Below are 17,770 nucleotides of genomic sequence, written 5' to 3'. Positions count from 1 at the left end.
ACCTAAAGGAAAGCCATAGCAATCTCTGTGTTGAGAAGCTAGAGAGCTGGCTGGTGATGTAAGGAAAGTGATGAATCAGGTTTTGTTCAGCAAACAAAAGCATCACAGTTCTCTCCCGAGATCACTTGCCAGTGGGGCATAATCTAGAATACAAAGAATCGAAGTAAATAAAATAAAAATAATTGGGCTGAATAGTGGCAGAAGAATAACAGTTGCATTCAGAAAGTGGAAAATCATACGGTACACTGGTACAAGCCTCTACTATTTATAGCATCTCGCGGTGCCAACATTAATTAAATAATCCTGAAAAAATCCTGTAAAGAAACTATATAAATATTATTCTAACCTCCACTTTACTGATAAGGAAGCTTAGACAGAGACTTACTGTATCAGTGATAACCTGGAAATGTGTTTCATTTCAAACTTGAGACATTCCACGTCTCCAGCTGAGCTGCCAGCTACTAAAGCACACCACATTATTGAACGTTGGAAATTTAGCTCTCGGTGTTTCACCAGCATCACACAGTGACTTGGAATCAGAGCTTGCATTCAAATGCTACATTGCTAAGGCACAGCGGTGGCAGCGTCCAGTAAACCATGCTGCCCATTGGATTAGATTGAAGTGGTCATGAACAGCAGAAGGCTTGCACACACCTCTGCATTGGGCTGGAACCACTTGGATGGCACAGACTTGAAGAGTTTGACATTCTCAGGCATCACTGCTTTTACCGCCTGCTTAGAACAAATTATAAAACAGAGAAAAGGGACTGGGAAGAAGTTAATAAATAAGAAACTGTTGTAGGAAATGGTATAAAGAGTCAAGAGGGGAAACCAAAAAGTATAACAAAGATTAGGAATAAAATACACTAGTACCAAGCTGTATTTTAAGCATCCTTCTGTTCCTAGTGGAGAATATGGGCTCTGCTCTAGATTAATTCCTAACATGGGTTCAGTTTAAAAGTGGGGTTGAGAGGCTAGTGCATGTTCAAATGAGTTTTCTAAACGAAAAAGCAATTTGAAAAAAGTTGCAAAACCTTGAAATCTGGTATGTTTGCCCATTCATAGTCTGCATCCCATTAACATCTGAACTAACACTCCACCATTAAAGTCACTGAATATAACAAACATTTAGCATCTTTCAGCCTTGCAATGTCATTACCTTTTGCTTTTGAACTCCTCAGATCACATACAGATGTGATCTAATCTTTCTCTTTAATTCTCAAAGCAACCTTTTGAGCTTTCCACGGAGTTTTCAGCTTTAAATGATGATTTTAGAGGATTCTTACCTAGCATCCCCCAGAGCTGCTAGTGGGAATTTTGCTCTCTTATAATGCAGCTTGAACAGCAATTTAGGAGATGAGTTCCTAGGCTTCAGTAGTTACGCACAAGAACATATTCCTCAAAACGCTCAGAGAAATGCTTGCTGTGAACATGAGGTACTGGAAGAGAGCCAGCAGGCATCAATTTGCCACACAGTCACTTTTTTTATTTCACCCTGGGGTATCCCAGGATGTAGTGCACATCAAGGTGAAAGGGAACACACATTTGCCTTGAAATTTCCCCACTGCTTTTCCTTCCTCCTTACGCTGCTAGTTTACCACAGGGTAAACCCAGAGAGCACCACCACAAAACAAACTCCTCAGTACAAAGAAAAGTCTATACCCTTTGTGCTCTGAATTGTAATCACATGGTCTTAGTCAAATTACTTGACCACTTTGCACTTATTGATGTTAGGATTGAGCACCACCATGCGTTTTCACAGCTAAGTAAAAGGATATATTTATCTGTGCCACATGAATCTTGTCAGGATCAGAGCACTTTTCAAGTGTCTAGCACAAGGATGTCCTAGTCATAGCTCAGGATACTAAAACTCCAGTATCGTAACAGAAATGAAATATGCATAAATAATTACACTTTTTCATATTATTCCTGAAACAGATAAAAACCCCAAACCCCTCCTGCCTCCTTTTCAAGAGAGCTTTTTAAAAGCCTGCCAGAAAATAAAAAGTATTTTTAAAAGATTACAAATAGAGAGGCAATCACACTATGTATCATTTTCATAGTCTGAATTTTTAGACAGGCCTGGAGGGTGCATGATTTTATGATAGGGTGTGACTTTAATTACTAGTTGCCTCTTTGGAAGCTTTCCAGCAGTACTATAATGTGCTGCCTCTGTGCAGAGGACAACTGTGTGTCATTAAAGCAAAAAAAGCAAACCCTTGGTGACTGGGATACATACATAGTGACAGGCTTTATGTGGATTTATGTGCAGTCAGAAGCTAAACTCAACATGAAGTCACTACAGTAGTCTGCCATTTGTACCATTCTTATGGAAACCAAAGTGCTTTTATGCCAAAACCTGAATACATATCCATGCAGGAAATATATTAAATTCAGAACCACTCAGGAAAGCAAGCAGGCTTCTAAGCAGCTTTAATTTATACTGTACTTCCTCAGTGAGATTTAGTTACAGTAGGAATGGCTCCTAAAAGTTACAGCAGCCATTCCATAGAAACTTCTACTTGGTGCATGGCTGCTTACTTCTCTTTTGTTCCCTTCCCTGTTTGCCACCAAATGAAAAAAAAAAACAAAACCCAAAACTAAAACCAACAACAACAAAAAAACCCCAAAAAAACACCCACAAAAAAAAGTTATCTAACCTCTCTAGAGAGCAAGATCTAATACGGAGGAGGACTTAAACTTTCACTTCATCCCTCAAATTTAACACCATCTCCACTAATGCCAAGTGGGACTGCAGCCTGTATCCTCTCCACTTGATTTCACATATGTAAGAAACCAGACTTTACCAGACATACTTTTTCTCCCTTTCAGTATTTCTGCAAAGCAGAATACCAGAGCACAAAAGGCCATCTTTGTGCGAAGTAAGCTTTTTCTCCTGCACCTGTTGTCCATGCACAAGACCACTGCAGATGAAGCCCATTCCCAAGAATCCCAACATTAGCTGAGGACTGAACCTTGATGCAAGACACAAAACTCTTAATACATCTGAAAAGCCTCAGCTTCGACGCTAAGGCAGCTCTGGATCAGGATCCCTGGGTACAGAGCAATCCCGTTTCAGAGTCAGTAATGAAAAACAGACGCTGGTGACAACAGCTGCACATGGAAGTCGCCTCTACCGGCCCCCGTGGGCCCCAGCCCCACAGCGGCGATGAGGGGAGCGGGGCCCGGCGGGGCCATGACCGCCTGTATTTCCCCTCGCAAACCCGCAATTTCCTACGTGAGCCCGCCCCGGAGCTCTCCTCAGGCGGGCAGGCGAGGAACGCTGCTCTGCTCGTTAAAGAAGGTCTGGCCTCTCCCTCGCCTCACGGTCCGCCCAGTACGAGAACTGGAGGATCCCCCCGCCCTCCCACCACCGCCCGCTCAGCGGTGACCGGGAGCACCGGTGTCCGCACCGGCGGCTCCCGCGGCGGGCCACCCCCGCCCCGCTCGGGGATGACCGTCCCGGCACGCAGCCACCGCCCGGCCGACAGCCTGAACGGGCCCCGCCGGCCATTGCCATGGCGGCGCTGCCCGCCTCGAGCGGGAAACCCGCGCACTTCCGGGCTGTTGCGAGGGCCGCGCGCTGCCTCCCACCCCCACCCCCCTGCTTCCGGTGGGCGCCAGTTCCGCTTCCGGTGCGGCGGATCCCGGGACGGTGCCGGTTCCGTTGCCAGGGTGAGGGGCCGCACCGCGCTGCCGAGAGGCGGGGGGCGGATCGGCGGCGCCACTGTGACCCGGTGGGCTGCGGGGGGCGCCGCCGTGCCGCCGATCGCCGGGCAGCCCGGTGGGTCTGCGCCCGGGCGCGGCGGAGGCCGGGCTTTACCGGGCCAGGGGGAGGCAGGGCCGATCGCGGCGGGGACTGAGGGCGGGCGCTTAATTCGGCCGGGTCGGTGCCGCCGTAACGTCTGCGGGATGGGAGCGGCTCCACGGGGCCGGGACCGGCAGCAGCGTGCGGGCTATCCCCGCTCGCCCGGCCCCGTGCCGCTGGGGCAGCCCCGGCGGGAGGGTGGGCGAAAGCGGCCGGGGCTGCCGGGCCTTGGCAGCGGCGGCGGCGGAAGCGGAGCGGCTGCTGGTTTGAACCCCCGGCCCTCGCGTGATGCGGTGTGTAGGGAGCGCTGCGGGCCCGCCCCGTGGCACTGCACTTGCCGTGTTCTGGGGGTTCGTGTTTATGTTGTACGTTGCTTAGTGGAACTGCGAGCTGGTGGGGTGTCTGTCTGCCACATCTTCCGAGAAAAGCAGGGTAACCCAACAGTTTAACTGCAACAACAAAACTTGAACGCTTTCTCTGACCCAGTGACCTCCCAATCCGTAGACTCTTGGTGGTCCAAGGGGCTTGTAAAGGCCCTGAAGATGTAATTAGCCAAAGCAAACTTCATTTCAGCAAGCTTCGGTTTTGCACGGCATCCAGCCACAGTGATGGAAACTTTGAAAATCCCTGTGCCCCTAATCTGTTTTCCTGTAATCATTGATTCTGATGTCCACACTCAATCCCCTTAGTGTTTTGGCATTGAGTAAAAGTGTCTTATTTCTGCTTGGCATTTCTCATAACATTCATCTTGACTCTTAACTCAGTAAGGACAGACAGTTGGTCAAGCGCTCAGCTTTGGAGGGATGATCTTCTTGGTTTAGCACTGGACAGAGGCTTGAGAAGTTTTCTTCAAGTTCTTGCCCAATGCATTTTCTTGTAGAATGATTTGAGGTGTATGGTACAGGTGAGAAAACAGAAAAAAATCTCTTCTTTCTGGAAACTTAGTGTAAGGATTATGGATAGGGATAATTTACAATAATGACTCTATGTATCAACATTGTTTGACACTATGCAGCTTTAACCTCGGTGGAATTTCTTAGTGCTCCAAAGACCCTTCCTTTTTCATGAGTCTCTTTCACAGGATAATACCAAGTCCCAATCTGATTGGGGGAGGCCGGGGGGGGGGCAATATAATTTTTCCTTGTTACCAGTTTTCCTCTTCAGTTTGTTTTCAGGGCTCTTAGAGAGAGGACTGTGGAAGTGTCGCTTGTAGGTCTGAGCAAGCAGGTTGTTATCTGGCTCTCTATTTCTCATCTGCTCTGAGCTTGATGGATATGCCTGAGCAATTACTTATTCGTTCCTAACAGGCTATACTGTATAAACGAGAAGTATTTTGTCTGAGAGCAGGTAACCTCTGAGAACACAATGCTAGAGAGGAAAAGGAACCAGATTTTTGGATTCTGAGATTTTTCAGAATTGCCAGACCTGTGTTTCTTCTTGTAATGCATTTCTTGAGGGTTGATAGCCTCAGTTTTTTCCGCAGGTCTGCTTTCTCTTTGTTTTGAATATCCATCTTTTGAAGACAGTCTCACCATTAGTGGTGCAGAGGCCTTCTCTGCATCTCCTGACAATCTGTAACAACCTTTCATACCTTTCTAGTTTCTAAGCTTTAACAGAAAAACACCTGTTCTTCTTCCTTCCACATCAAGCTAAAAATCTTGATTTTCTGCCATGTTTAATGTAGGACTAAACTGTTAAATACAATTTGTATAAGCAATGCTGTGTAAATTTATTAAAGATAGTATAATTATGGTTGTTTTGTCATCACTGCAATGAAAGTACAGTTCTTACAGTGTAATTGCATTGTGTAGGTGTATATTTAGGCTTTGTTTTCAAACTCATACTTTGATATTGCTACAGTGAGACATGACCTGGGGTGTGTATTACTGCAGGTGTTGCACAGTGAAAGTGAATAGAGAAATCCGATCCTAAAAATGAACTGTTGGGTTCAGAACTATTTTTACGGTTTTCTATATTTTAGGTATTTCGTATTTGCTCTTTTGTTACATATGTAAAGATATCCATGGCAGGTTTGGTTGCATAATTATTGCAGAGGACATTTCTGAGCTTTGAAATGACTTTTACGATACTGCAGTACTCTGCTTGGGTGCTGGTTGTGCAGTGAACAGGCTGTACCTGCACAGAACGCACAGCAGATGAGCATATGCTGGAGCAAACGGTGAATGTGACATTGCTAAATACACTGAAGTAGAACTCGGAGTCTCAATTTTAGTGCTGTTCTTTCTCCCTTATTTTCAACATTTTATTAACGCACTTATCATCTGCTTATGCAAAGCAAACAGCTCTTTGATATACAATATAATAAAAAATCAAAAAGACTTTAAATATACTGTATGGTTTGTCTTCTAAAAAGAGCAATTCTCCTATTTCTTCCTTACATATCATTGTATTTTCCTCCTGCAGCAGATTTTTCAGAGAACAATACTGAACATATGCTTCAAGGATGTCTCTCTCTCTCATAATAAAATGGGGTGGACAGGAGTATACGATAACCTCACTATCAGAAGAAGACACGGTGTTGGATCTGAAGCAGTCTCTTAAAGGCCTTACTGGAGTGTTACCAGAGCGTCAAAAACTACTTGGACTTAAAATGAAGGGTAATTATTCATATTTGCTATTTGTTGTGGATATGCTCGAGATGTTTAAGGACAAACATCCTCTAAACCTAGCCAGGATGTGTATACTAACAGGGAATCTAGCTTTGGAATGAACAGGAACATAGAAATTTTATGTCATTGGATATTGTCTATTATTGAGACATCTATCTGGTCATTTTTTAATGGATGTCATGGAACTGCAGCCAATGTATGTTAAAAAACATTAAATTCCTGCTAGCCAGATAATGTATCTGTACATGGGTGAGGGCGATAATACAGCTTGGGGTATTCTGATGTTTGACAGGTAGCTTATTTCAATTAAACATTAAATATATTGACATATTTCTAAAACCTCTCTACCCTAGTAAAACAAAAATAAAAATTATCTGCTTGCATTATAGGCAAACCTGCAGATGATGATGTTAAGCTTGGAGCTCTCAAGTTGAAACCAAATACTAAAATCATGATGATGGGCACTCGTGAAGAGAGTTTGGTAAATCTTTTACTTTTTTATTAGCTTAAACAGGAAAAAATGCTTGTGTCTCCAAATTTTTATTTTAAATTTTGAATATTCCAGTAATCATTTGAAAAATGGTAGTACAGTAGATTTCTGTTGGTGTTTATTTTTGTATGTAAAGTAAGCTTTTTTGCAGAACTCTGATAGCAGTGTATTCATTAAACTCCTGTATTGTTCTGGACTTGAAGTCCAAATCTATTAGCAGGATATTCACTGGCTTCTCAAATCTGAACTATCATCAGTATGCTTTAAAATTCTTTGCGCTAGTAAAGCGAAATCATTTTGGTTAAATAGTATTTTTGTCCTGTACTGTGCAGTAACAGAAACTTGTTACCCATTGTTATTTTCCTTCAGTGATCCTAGTTATCTTTTATTATCATTCCTCTAGGAAGATGTCCTTGGGCCACCGCCTGACAATGATGATGTTGTCAATGACTTTGATATTGAAGAGGAAGTTGTGGAAGTAGAAAATAGGTTAGGAGTTTTAACTGTTAAAAACCACTCCTGTTATGGAATGTACAGTATACCTTTTAATTAATTGTAACTTTTTGCACTGTTACATTAGGGAGGAAAATCTACTAAAAATTTCCCGCAGAGTTAAAGAATACAAAGTGGAAATTCTGAATCCTCCTAGAGAAGGAAAAAAGCTGCTGGTGCTAGATGTTGATTATACACTATTTGGTGAGATTTTATGCAACTTGTGTTTTTCATTTCTTTAAGACATCAGTTTATTTGCCAGTTCACGTTTCTTGACTTTTGCGTTACAAATCTATTTCAGTATGTCTTGTACTTTGGTATGTCTTGTACTGTATAACTTCTGCTTTGTAATATTTTAGGGTCTTCTGTTCATATTTTTAAAAGCACTGGCCTTTTTCAGTGTTGCATATTGTAGATTTTAGTGCAGCAACTATTTACTTTCTGCAAAAAGACATAAAAAAGTAGCAATTTCATATTCTACCCAGATAATTTTTCTCTTGACCAACTTGTATCTTGGGCATCACAGACAGTAGCAGGGCAAGATATTGTAAAATAACGATCTCAGTCTGTACTGACTGACTACACTTTTGGGGGCCGTGGGAGAATAGCTTTAAATTTTATTTCCAGATCATTACTAAACATGCACAAAAACATGTTTTACTTGAAAATTCTGTCAGACAGGTTTTTTTGGAAGTCAGAATTTTCCTTCTGACTTAGTATTCTGGGATGTAGGTGTGTCAAGGCAGCTTGACTATAAGCAATAAATAATGGCTTGCCTTATCATATTTCCTTAGCTTTTTTTTTTTTATGAGATTTGTTTACAATCTGAGATTTAAATTCAACCTATTACCAAGTTTAAAAATTTTAGAGGTCTTCTGTGAGCAGAATTTGACAGCAGTTTTCTAATTGGAACTGGCAACATTTGCATGTCCGAAACGAGCTGGATATATGTTCACAAAATTAACTGTACTAGGTTTGAAGGAATCTTTTCCATATCTGGACTGTTACAGATTTGTGATATGCACAGATGAACTATTTGGCCTGACTCTTCAAAGATACTCAGGCCCACAGATCTCTGATTTAATTATTAGCTAAGCCCTCAAATACCTGTAAGGATCAACAAATAAATACCCCCTCTGCTGCGTTTTTTCACCTTCAAAATGGGAATGGTAGTTTGCTATGAATTCATTCATGATTTTGAAGTGCCCTCGTGAAACTCTTCAGGTCTCTGGATAGATAGGACAGTCTAACTAAACTTCAATATCTTCAACTTTAATAATGAATTGCTTATCTCTTATATTCTTTTTAGACCACAGATCTTGTGCTGAAACTGGAGTAGAACTGATGAGGCCATACCTTCATGAATTCCTGACATCTGCATATGAGGATTATGATATTGTAATTTGGTGTAAGTTTTATATTCAATACCTAAGACTTTACTGTAAATTGTCATTCAGAGCAGAGACTCCAGGTGGGAGATTTTGATATTGCTTTTCAGTGTGAATCACAAGATCTAAAACAATACACGAATGCTTAGCTGTAATACCTTCAACAAGAATGTTCACACAGCTATCAGAGCTATTTTAGAAGAATAGTAATTCTTATGTGAAAAAACACCACATATTGCTTACATGAATGGATCTAGTCACAGTAGAAAGCTCAACATCACTTTACTGAGTGTTACTTTGTGTAAACAAGTACTTGAAGTAACAGAATTGTATAATCAACATTCAGACACTGATGGCTATCTTTACAAATAATCCCAATCCAGACAATAAGTAGTGAACTGCCACATGAACCAAACTCTCCTGTCTACAGGGATGGTTGGTCATTTGCCGTTTCACTTCCTGTCCAGCAGCTGGAGAACAGACTTCAGCCAGTGCAGGGTGTAAACCATATTAAAATCATAGTACAAAATTTAGGTTTTGTAGCCTGGAACAATGCTTCCACATATTCTTAGATCAGTGGGCAATGCTGACACTTTGTCCTTTCCAGGCCTTATGTATTCTTGTCATTGCTTCCAGGAGAAAATCCTGCACAGGCAACACTGTTCCTCAAACCAGGTGTAGCCCACTTACGGTCCTGCAGACTGTAGTTCAGTAACAACTGATCTAGAAAATGGTTTAAACACATCCAGTACTTTGTCTAGTTTTTCATTTGAAAAGTAAGCCTTTCCAAATAAAAATAAACTTCCATGAAGGATCACTGTCTTCAAGGCAGTGAACTAGAAAAGCTGTAAGAAGGATGGATCTTTCTGAAATACATTTTTTGTAAAAATTTGGTATGTTAAGTGAACAGTTCCTTGGCTTGTTTCTCTTTTGCCTGTCAATGACTTATTTTGATAAAGTATTCTTTCTGTTTTCTCCTCTTTATTTCAGCTGCTACTAATATGAAGTGGATTGAAGCTAAAATGAAAGTAAGTTTTTCTGAAAACGTGTAATTTGTTTCTAGTCTGGCTAGCTATTCAGTACTTGGATTCATGCTTAGTGTTATAGAGCAGGCTAACAACTGGGGAAGTTGTACAAGTCAAAACCTGAGGTTTTAAAATCTTCATAGTAATTTTAAATTATCTTTGTCCCAAAACTGGATTAAATCTAATTTTAGAATTCCATACAAACTATCAGCAGTAAGTGCTAAATTTAGTTACTAAACACAAGTCAGTACCTGCTGAAACTTAGATTAGTCATGCAGCCTTCGCAGCTGCATTCGTCTTACCTCTAATTATAGAGTTCTAGTCTTTCAGTGTAATATCATTTTTTTTAAAGAAGAGGACAGATGTTGCATGCTGGAGTAGGTTATCAAGAGGAAACTCTTTTCATATTTATCTTGTACCTCTTGCAGCTGTGTGGTTCTGTTGCTTCCTCTGCATTATTAAACATCCGTAAGAGCTCGTCTTTCAATCCTAGTTTCTTCTGCATGTGAATCAGGCAACTAGCCAGTTTTGCACAGCTGACCTAGTGGTAAACATATTTGCAGTCAGGCTTAGCTGTAAATCTAATGAGCTTACTAAGAATTACTGTATGTTTTCTTGGTGGATTGGGATTTTTCATGCTTATAAATCATACTTGTTTCCATTTCAGGGAAAACTTTTCCAAATTTAAGCTTTTGTGTCTCCACTTTTTGTGATAGACTAACCATTTCAGGTTTTAACAGAGCAAAGCACATTTGCCAGTGTTCTCTTCCTCAAAATAATGAATTGCTACAATTTTTCTAGCCAAAAAATGCCTCAGAGTGATCTCAGAAATGAGAACCTTTAACCAGAACTAAGAAGTTGAGTTAGTGCAAGTAAAATCAGTGTTGAGCCTTACAAACATGGTACTTGTGGCATTGTTACGTCTCTGTTTATGTTGTGTCCGTCAGTGTAGTGCTAAGACTCAATCTTGTGGAAAACCATTGTTCAAAACTGGGCTGCTCCCCCTGTGCTAGTCGCCTTTCTAAATTTCTAGGTCACTTTTCCAGCCCTTTCACATGTTACTGAGTCACAACCTTTCTATGCCTACTCCTGGATCTTGATCAGCTGAGATTCCTACCACTAGATGCCAACTGCTGTTTCTCCTTGAACTGATAGCACCAGGGGTGCTTACCTCTAAAGGTCGCACTTTTTGTCAGGGAACAAAATGTTCTTGGCATTTAAGCTTTTGTTTTAAACTACAAAGGAGGAACAGCATTAAAGAGAAGGGAATATCAGATAACAGAGTTTGATCTCTCATTTACCATCTATTTATGCCTGGAATTAAAATGGTCTAGAACAGCTAGTTTTTTTAGTTCACACTTTTCATTTGCAAGATTCACTTTTTCAAGTAAAAGCAAATCAGTTAAGTGTGGCTGGCTATTTCCAAGAGAGCTGTTGCAGCGGATATTTTCTGCTTTGCTTATTACTGCTGTTGAATGCACCAGAAACTGTCAGCAGTATCTATGTTTTAACATGTCAGCAGATTTTACTATCACTTCTCAGCTTTAGAAAGGATTTGAAATGGAAATTATGCTCTCTCATCTAGTCAAAGTTTTTTATTTCTAAAAAGGATGTTTTCCTTAGAGTCTTTATTTCAGGAGTTACCAGATCTTTAAAGTGAAAACTGACGGATCTCTGACTAACATTGGCTGTCTTGGACATGGGTAGGAGGAAACGAGAACAATGAACTGTTACTGCCTTTGGGCTGTGACTTGTTGCAACGTACTAGAAGAAACAAATAGCAGACAGTACACAGTTGCTATCCTTGCTATAAATATTGAGTAAAATTGCAGCATGTAAAACTTGTGAAAGATTATGCATGGAGGTATGGGCAAGACCTATGTATTTTGCCTTTTCCGCAAAGTTGCTTTGATTTTATGCTGACATCAGTTGTTAAGTTTCTGATAGTAAACACTGCAAAAATTAATTCCTATCAGCTGTTTTGTTCTTGGTAGAATGGTGTCCTTTTTTGATTCTCGTTACGTAAAAAAAATTTTAACAACACCCCCCCCCCCGATACCTATTTTTAGTGTGTCTCTGGTAATCCTCAGCAGCTCACCCTTTGACAAACAATGTATTATAATTGTGGTTCAATAAAACCAGCAGTAAAACTGTCATAATTAGAAGCTTTAGTAATAAATCTTTGTGCTGCAGGAGCTTGGAGTGAGTACCAATGCAAACTACAAGATAACTTTCATGCTGGACAGTGCTGCCATGATAACAGTGCACACTCCTAGAAGAGGACTAATAGATGTAAGTACCTGTTTTTTCTTGATCTTTTTCTACATGCAACTGACATGTTATCATACCCCTTTGAAATATTCAACAATAAAGTTGTGCTGACGTTTTCATGCAAGAAAATTGTAAGGTCTTGGAAGCATAGATTTGTGGGTTTTGTTACTGAAATTCTCTATTAATGTTTTACTTTGAGTAGTACATTTGGATGACGCTGCTTTCTAATCAAATAATAGATAACTGTTGCAAGAAAATCTAGTGCCAACAGAAAGGTTTTCTTGGGGGGGGATGGAGTGTATTTAGTGTGTTCTACTGTTTCACATCTCTTCCCTTGCTAAAGCCCAACTACCTGCTAATTTTTTAGCAACAGAATACAAGTATCCATTCAAGTTTGGACTCAAGTTCCTATAGACTTGTATTTTCATCTCCTGCATATGATCTGATTTACCTCAGGTGCCTTGTATGTGTTATCTTTGCAGGTGAAGCCTCTTGGTGTTATCTGGGGAAAATTTTCAGAATATTACAGCAAAAAAAATACTATTATGTTTGATGATATTGGCCGAAACTTCCTAATGAATCCACAAAATGGACTCAAGGTAATTTAAACTGGAATTTGTTTATTACTACATTTTTCTTATACCTCAAGTAGTACTTTCTCATACTACTCTGCTGTATCATAAAGAAAGGTTATTCCTAACTAGCAAAGATGCATATTTTATGGTATTTTTTTATTTAATTTGCCTTTTGTCTAGACTGTTATCTCCCCAATAGTAGTATTAAATAAGCTTTGTTTCACTATTAAGTGAGCTTTTAAGAGATTACCAAAATCAATGAAATTATGTTGTCTGCTTAAATTATACCTGTGCGCCATAATCAAGCTGGGCATTGCTGACAGGCACCACTGAAATATGTGATGTTCAATCTCAAGAGCAGTTCTATTCTGAAAATAAATCAAACCACAAGTGTTTGTACTTCATGGTAGTATGCCAATATAATAGCAAGCATTCTGTTCTGGGAAATAATACCTCAAGCCATTTTGATTGCAGAAGAGCAAATAATTCATTTTATAAAATTGTCAACCAGTCCTGGTTCTGAACAAGAACGCAACTTAGATTTCTACTTATATATGATGGTACAGTGGTATGGTACTAAAAGAACGCTCATTCATTTCTTAAAAAAGAAAATGTTTTCATACGCAGAAATCCAATATGATATTTCTTTGAAAGTATCCATGGTGTGAAGAGGATAGCAATTGATGAGATCTAGCAAGATATTAATTGGAACTGTACAGTGTTAGGGGAATCAAGACTAGCAAAGATCTTGCTGGGAGAAGATTAACCAGGGAGCTGCCCCTAACTCAGATTTGAAAGATGTTTGTCAAAATGTTAACAACAGTAGACAAGAACATTGAATCACTAAAAAAATGCACAGGTATAATGTATTCCAAGCTTAAAGCAGTTGTCAGATAAGCTTTTTTTTTCTGACATCTCTTTTAATAGAAGCTATGATTGTAGTCAAATGCTTTTTGTTGAAAGAAAAAAAAAAGATTTTCTGGTTCCAGTGACCCCAGACGACTCAAGGCAAAGCTGAAAACCCCTCTCCAGCAAAAATGTCTATGAAATCATATCAGGAAATGTGGCAGTCTATTCCAGATAATTTTATCATTCTGTCTGACTGGGAGGGGAAGTCTTGAAGCAGTGCAAGATAAAACAAATTTCTTCCTGCTGGACAGGCAAGGCAAAAACCCTACAGTCCAGTTTGTATGAATAATAAGACAAATTGGATGTGGCCACTAATGGAAAAGGGTTTTCTTCCTCTTACCTAAGAGAAGTTGTAACTTGGCATAGTACTGAAAATATATTTTAATTAGGTGGTAAATGGTAGAAAATTGAAAGCATTTTTCTAACTTTGAGCAAATGATTATACCCAGTTTATTTATTTTGTGTAGATAAGGCCTTTTATGAAAGCACATTTAAATCGGGATAAAGACAAGGAACTTCTAAAGCTCACTCAGTACCTCAAAGAAATAGCAAAATTAGATGACTTTTTGGAGCTGAACCACAAACATTGGGAAAGGTAAGAAAAAAAGCCAAAATTCTTTCTTCCTTCTGTCCCTGACCCCACTGTGTTTTGCTTGAGGTTGTTTGTACAAAGTCCGGAAACAACTGAGCTGATGAACTTTGACATCACTTACAGTTTTGAAGGTCCTTTATTTTGAGCAGAATTCTAATGTGGCTATACTGTTTGGGCTGGCTCCCTACAATGGTAAGATTTTGGCACCAAGGACTGTTTTTCCATACTTCTCCAGTGTTCAGGAATGCTGGTCGTTTTCAATGAGGCAGTTATGCTTCCCAAAGGGAAAAGCATTTTTTAAGGAACCTGGTCCCTGGAAATCTGTCTTTCCACCCCTACAAAGTTAGGCTGTCAGGTCAGATCTCAGGTCCTTTGTTACAAGGCAACTTTTCTGGTGGTTACTTCAGAGGTTCGGCGTGTTACAGTGTGATTCTCGGGTGCTGTGCAAGTTGTGTGGCATTACAGTATTCGTCAGCTCTGAAACAGAAGTCACTGTGTTATGAACAAGAGTTTTCCAGATGCTTAGGGTACCAGTCAGCATCCTGATTCTTGCTAGATAATGATTAGCTGAAGCTGATTTATTTGTCCCTGCCTCTTATTTTGTCAAAAACTTTTTTCTTTCAGGTATCTTTCAAAGAAGCAAGGACAATAACGCTAATAAAATTGTGTGGCACTGAATTGAAGGGAACATAACTAAGATCATTGGACTTTTCCTTGCTTTTACGCTAGACTATAATAGTGCTGGACACTGGATCCAATGCCAGAATGACTGCTATACTTGGTCTTCCAGTTGGTTGGTTGTGGGTATTTTTATTTAAAAGATCACAGCAATAAGCTCAAAGTGGGAGAAACAAGTCAGTTACTTTTTCTTGCATTCTGTTCTGGTGTTACTACTTATAATACTTTCCTCTCCTTTGCTGCCGAAGTACAACCATAACCATTAAAGACCAAAACCATTCTGAAACTAGAAAAAAAAATTTAGACCAAAAAAGCTGAGTAAGGAGCCAACCTTGGCAGTGTATGAATTGTATAAGCCCTCTATTCCCTCCATCTTTAGAGACAGTCTCCCTCTCCCGTTCCAGTATTTAAGTCTATAAATTACAAGTTGTCTAAGTTTGGTATGTATTAGTATGTCAGTGTTTCTCTGTGCAAGACAGTGAGATGGGAAAGTACCACCTCTGTGGCCAATTTACCCCAGTGTGTGAATTGTACTATAAAGCAGTGTTTACTGGAAAACAAAAGGTTGAAGTTTGAGGGAGAGAAACCCACTCTTATTTGGTAAGTGAAAAGCAGTCTGCCTGAAAAATTATCATACGTCAGATAAAGGGTTTAAACCTCAGATGGGAAAGTCACATTCCTAACAAAGCATGAACAAAACCCTTGTTCTCTTCTAGCTAAATCTTGTCGAAGTGCAAACACTGTGTTTAAATACAATATTCAGCCATACTGTTCTTAAAACATCATTTACTTGCGCTGCTTATGCCTGCACTATAGAAGTGTGATGTGACTGCTGTTTGGCATTACCAACAGTTGTGCATTATGCAGTTCATGTATTTGAAAGAAGACTGACCCTTTCAAATAAAAATGGTATATATTGTTCTTAAGGAACTATAGCAGTTGTGTAAATAATAAATACCTTTTTCATAATTTGTGTTGTATGTTGTCTTGAGTATCTAGTTTGCATAATAGAAAAGCCATTGATGGTCTTAATTTTGGGGGGTTTGGGGGGTTTCTTTGGATTCCAGGGACACTGATTTTCCATCACTAGTTAAGTAAGAGACTGGTATGCGCTGCTACAGATTAGGGCAGTGGTGTCGAATAGTGAAACGCCTAGCTGCCCGGGAAAGGAACCTTGACAGCAAATGTCAGAATGTCAGGACAGCAGATGCAAATGAGCTGTTAAGATGAGCACGCTAGGCTCCGGCTCAGTGACCTGTCACAAAATATACAGTTTCTTACCCGCTGCTCTTTGTGGCTTAGTGCCAACCCAAGCTGTGATTTAAACTAGTAAACCAGAAACCTGATGCATAAAAATCTTTGTTTTAGATAAGTATGGAGGGTGAATTTCTGAAGTTGTGTCTCTTAGAACTAATTCCTGAACTAGAAGGCTGACTCACTCATGTACGTACGGCGCAGATGTAGTCCCTGAGGTCAGAACCGTGATCTGTTGCCTAGAAAGGCTGCAGCAGCATAGATATTGGGATATAGGACTGGTACGCTGTGTACTAGGATACTTTTCAATTTAAACAATTGAAAGAAGTCAAGGTATAGCACTTGAATCGCCTATAGTTTGTTGTGCTAGCCAGATAGAGAAAACCGATCCAAGGGAATGTATTTAAACATGCGCCTATCTTTTTGCTCAATGTTGGCATACAAACAGAAGCTTTCTAGTGAATGAGCAATATGCCTGCCTTTTGCTTTATAGAAGGAACATTTAAAAAGAAAAATCTTGATTTTTTATTTTTTTGGTCTCAGTGGCACTGGGATTCCATCCCAGAATTTCAGAATATTTACTGATCTGTAGTAGATGTGCACTCCCCTTTCTAGTATGTTGCCATGGTTTGCTATGGAGGCAAAGTCCCTGGCCAGATGCTAAAGGGAATAGGCTAGGAAGGTCTAGTATCGATAACAGAAGAATTGCAGGTTCTGAGGAAGATGAGAGCGGGTCACTCAGCAGCCAAGCCTGCGTGCTTCCCCTTTAACCACTGCTGGGTGAAACTTTGGCCAAAACAGCACAGCTCTCATGTTTGTACTACATGGCTCCTCTGGGCTATGTATACAATATTATTCTGTGCCAAATTACCAGGATTTAGTATAACTGTAAGAGTAAGTGGCTACTTTTCTGCTTAGCCCCAAAATAATGCTCTTGAGTTCAGAGGAAAACACCTCTCCTGATTTTGCATTTCTCCTTTTTAATAGAGAAGGCAGTTTTGACCTACTTGTATTTCCAAAGTGTAGTTGATCCTTAGGAATAACGATCATCAGCAAAGTTTAAAGCCTTGCTCCCTGTTAACATTTAGTTTCCTTTTAGATTGTATTAAGGCCCCTGAAAAGTATTTGATCAATAGCTTCACAATCTCTGTTAGAAGAAATAGGTTTAAAGCACTATCAAAGAGAGGGAGCATGTGGCTTAATTACAGAGCTCGATTTACTGTTCTGCAAAAATCTGGAAAAGCATTAAATGGAGTCTGAAATGTCCCAAATATTTTCATGTGTCAGAGACTGTACTGGGCTCCCAGTACATGTCAAACATTTTGTATGTTGTTCTGTCTGATTGTTCATACCAAAAGAGACAGTCCATTTTAAAATGAAGTTATTTCTGTAAGCTCTGGATATCTGACAACTCTAATGCCTCACTGTGGCATGAATGCTCATCACTGGAGGTACACGGAGTGACAGCTGAAGCCAAGAGCTGAACTGCAAATTCAGCTCCACAAATCCTGCTGCATGACTGCGAAATCTACAGCTAGTTGCCAATTTTTATTCCTGACTTGACATTCAACTGACAGCAAGTGGATGCCAAAGGGTTTAAGACAATTTTCCACTCTGTCTATTCCGAATATATTTAAGACTGATGTGAGAAGTGCTGA

At 40.1% G+C, this 17,770-nt stretch overlaps 2 protein-coding genes across 5 annotated transcripts in view; one reads left to right on the top strand and one right to left on the bottom strand.

Moving 5' to 3' along the window:
* RNF145 (ring finger protein 145) overlaps nt 1-3,377 on the bottom strand; it is a 52,416-nt gene extending 49,039 nt beyond the window's left edge. The window contains exons 1-2 of the mRNA XM_055717855.1: nt 655-3,377; nt 3-143 (exon numbers count right to left, since the gene is read on the bottom strand). The gene's annotated coding sequence lies outside the window, so the exon portion shown is untranslated. The remainder of the gene's footprint in view (nt 1-2; nt 144-654) is intronic.
* A 207-nt stretch (nt 3,378-3,584) lies between these two features.
* Nucleotides 3,585-15,827, top strand: UBLCP1 (ubiquitin like domain containing CTD phosphatase 1). 4 transcript variants are annotated; one of them, XM_055717856.1, is made up of 11 exons: nt 3,585-3,675; nt 6,233-6,426; nt 6,828-6,919; nt 7,332-7,417; nt 7,509-7,624; nt 8,730-8,828; nt 9,799-9,836; nt 12,027-12,125; nt 12,587-12,703; nt 14,056-14,183; nt 14,805-15,827. In XM_055717856.1, exons 2-11 carry the CDS (start codon nt 6,273-6,275, stop codon nt 14,830-14,832), a joined length of 957 nt encoding a protein of 318 aa, XP_055573831.1. In that variant the 5' UTR covers nt 3,585-3,675; nt 6,233-6,272; the 3' UTR covers nt 14,833-15,827. The 4 variants fall into 4 exon arrangements, with proteins under 4 accessions (XP_055573831.1, XP_055573832.1, XP_055573834.1 ...); XM_055717857.1 differs by having other exon boundaries at nt 3,612-3,675; nt 6,236-6,426; XM_055717859.1 differs by having other exon boundaries at nt 3,657-3,784.
* Nucleotides 15,828-17,770: the final 1,943 nt, after the last annotated feature.

The sequence above is a fragment of the Falco cherrug genome, chromosome 8, assembly GCF_023634085.1.
Source record: "Falco cherrug isolate bFalChe1 chromosome 8, bFalChe1.pri, whole genome shotgun sequence".
Taxonomy (NCBI): Eukaryota; Metazoa; Chordata; class Aves; order Falconiformes; family Falconidae; genus Falco; species Falco cherrug.
This window is presented reverse-complemented; position numbering and strand designations above follow the sequence as displayed.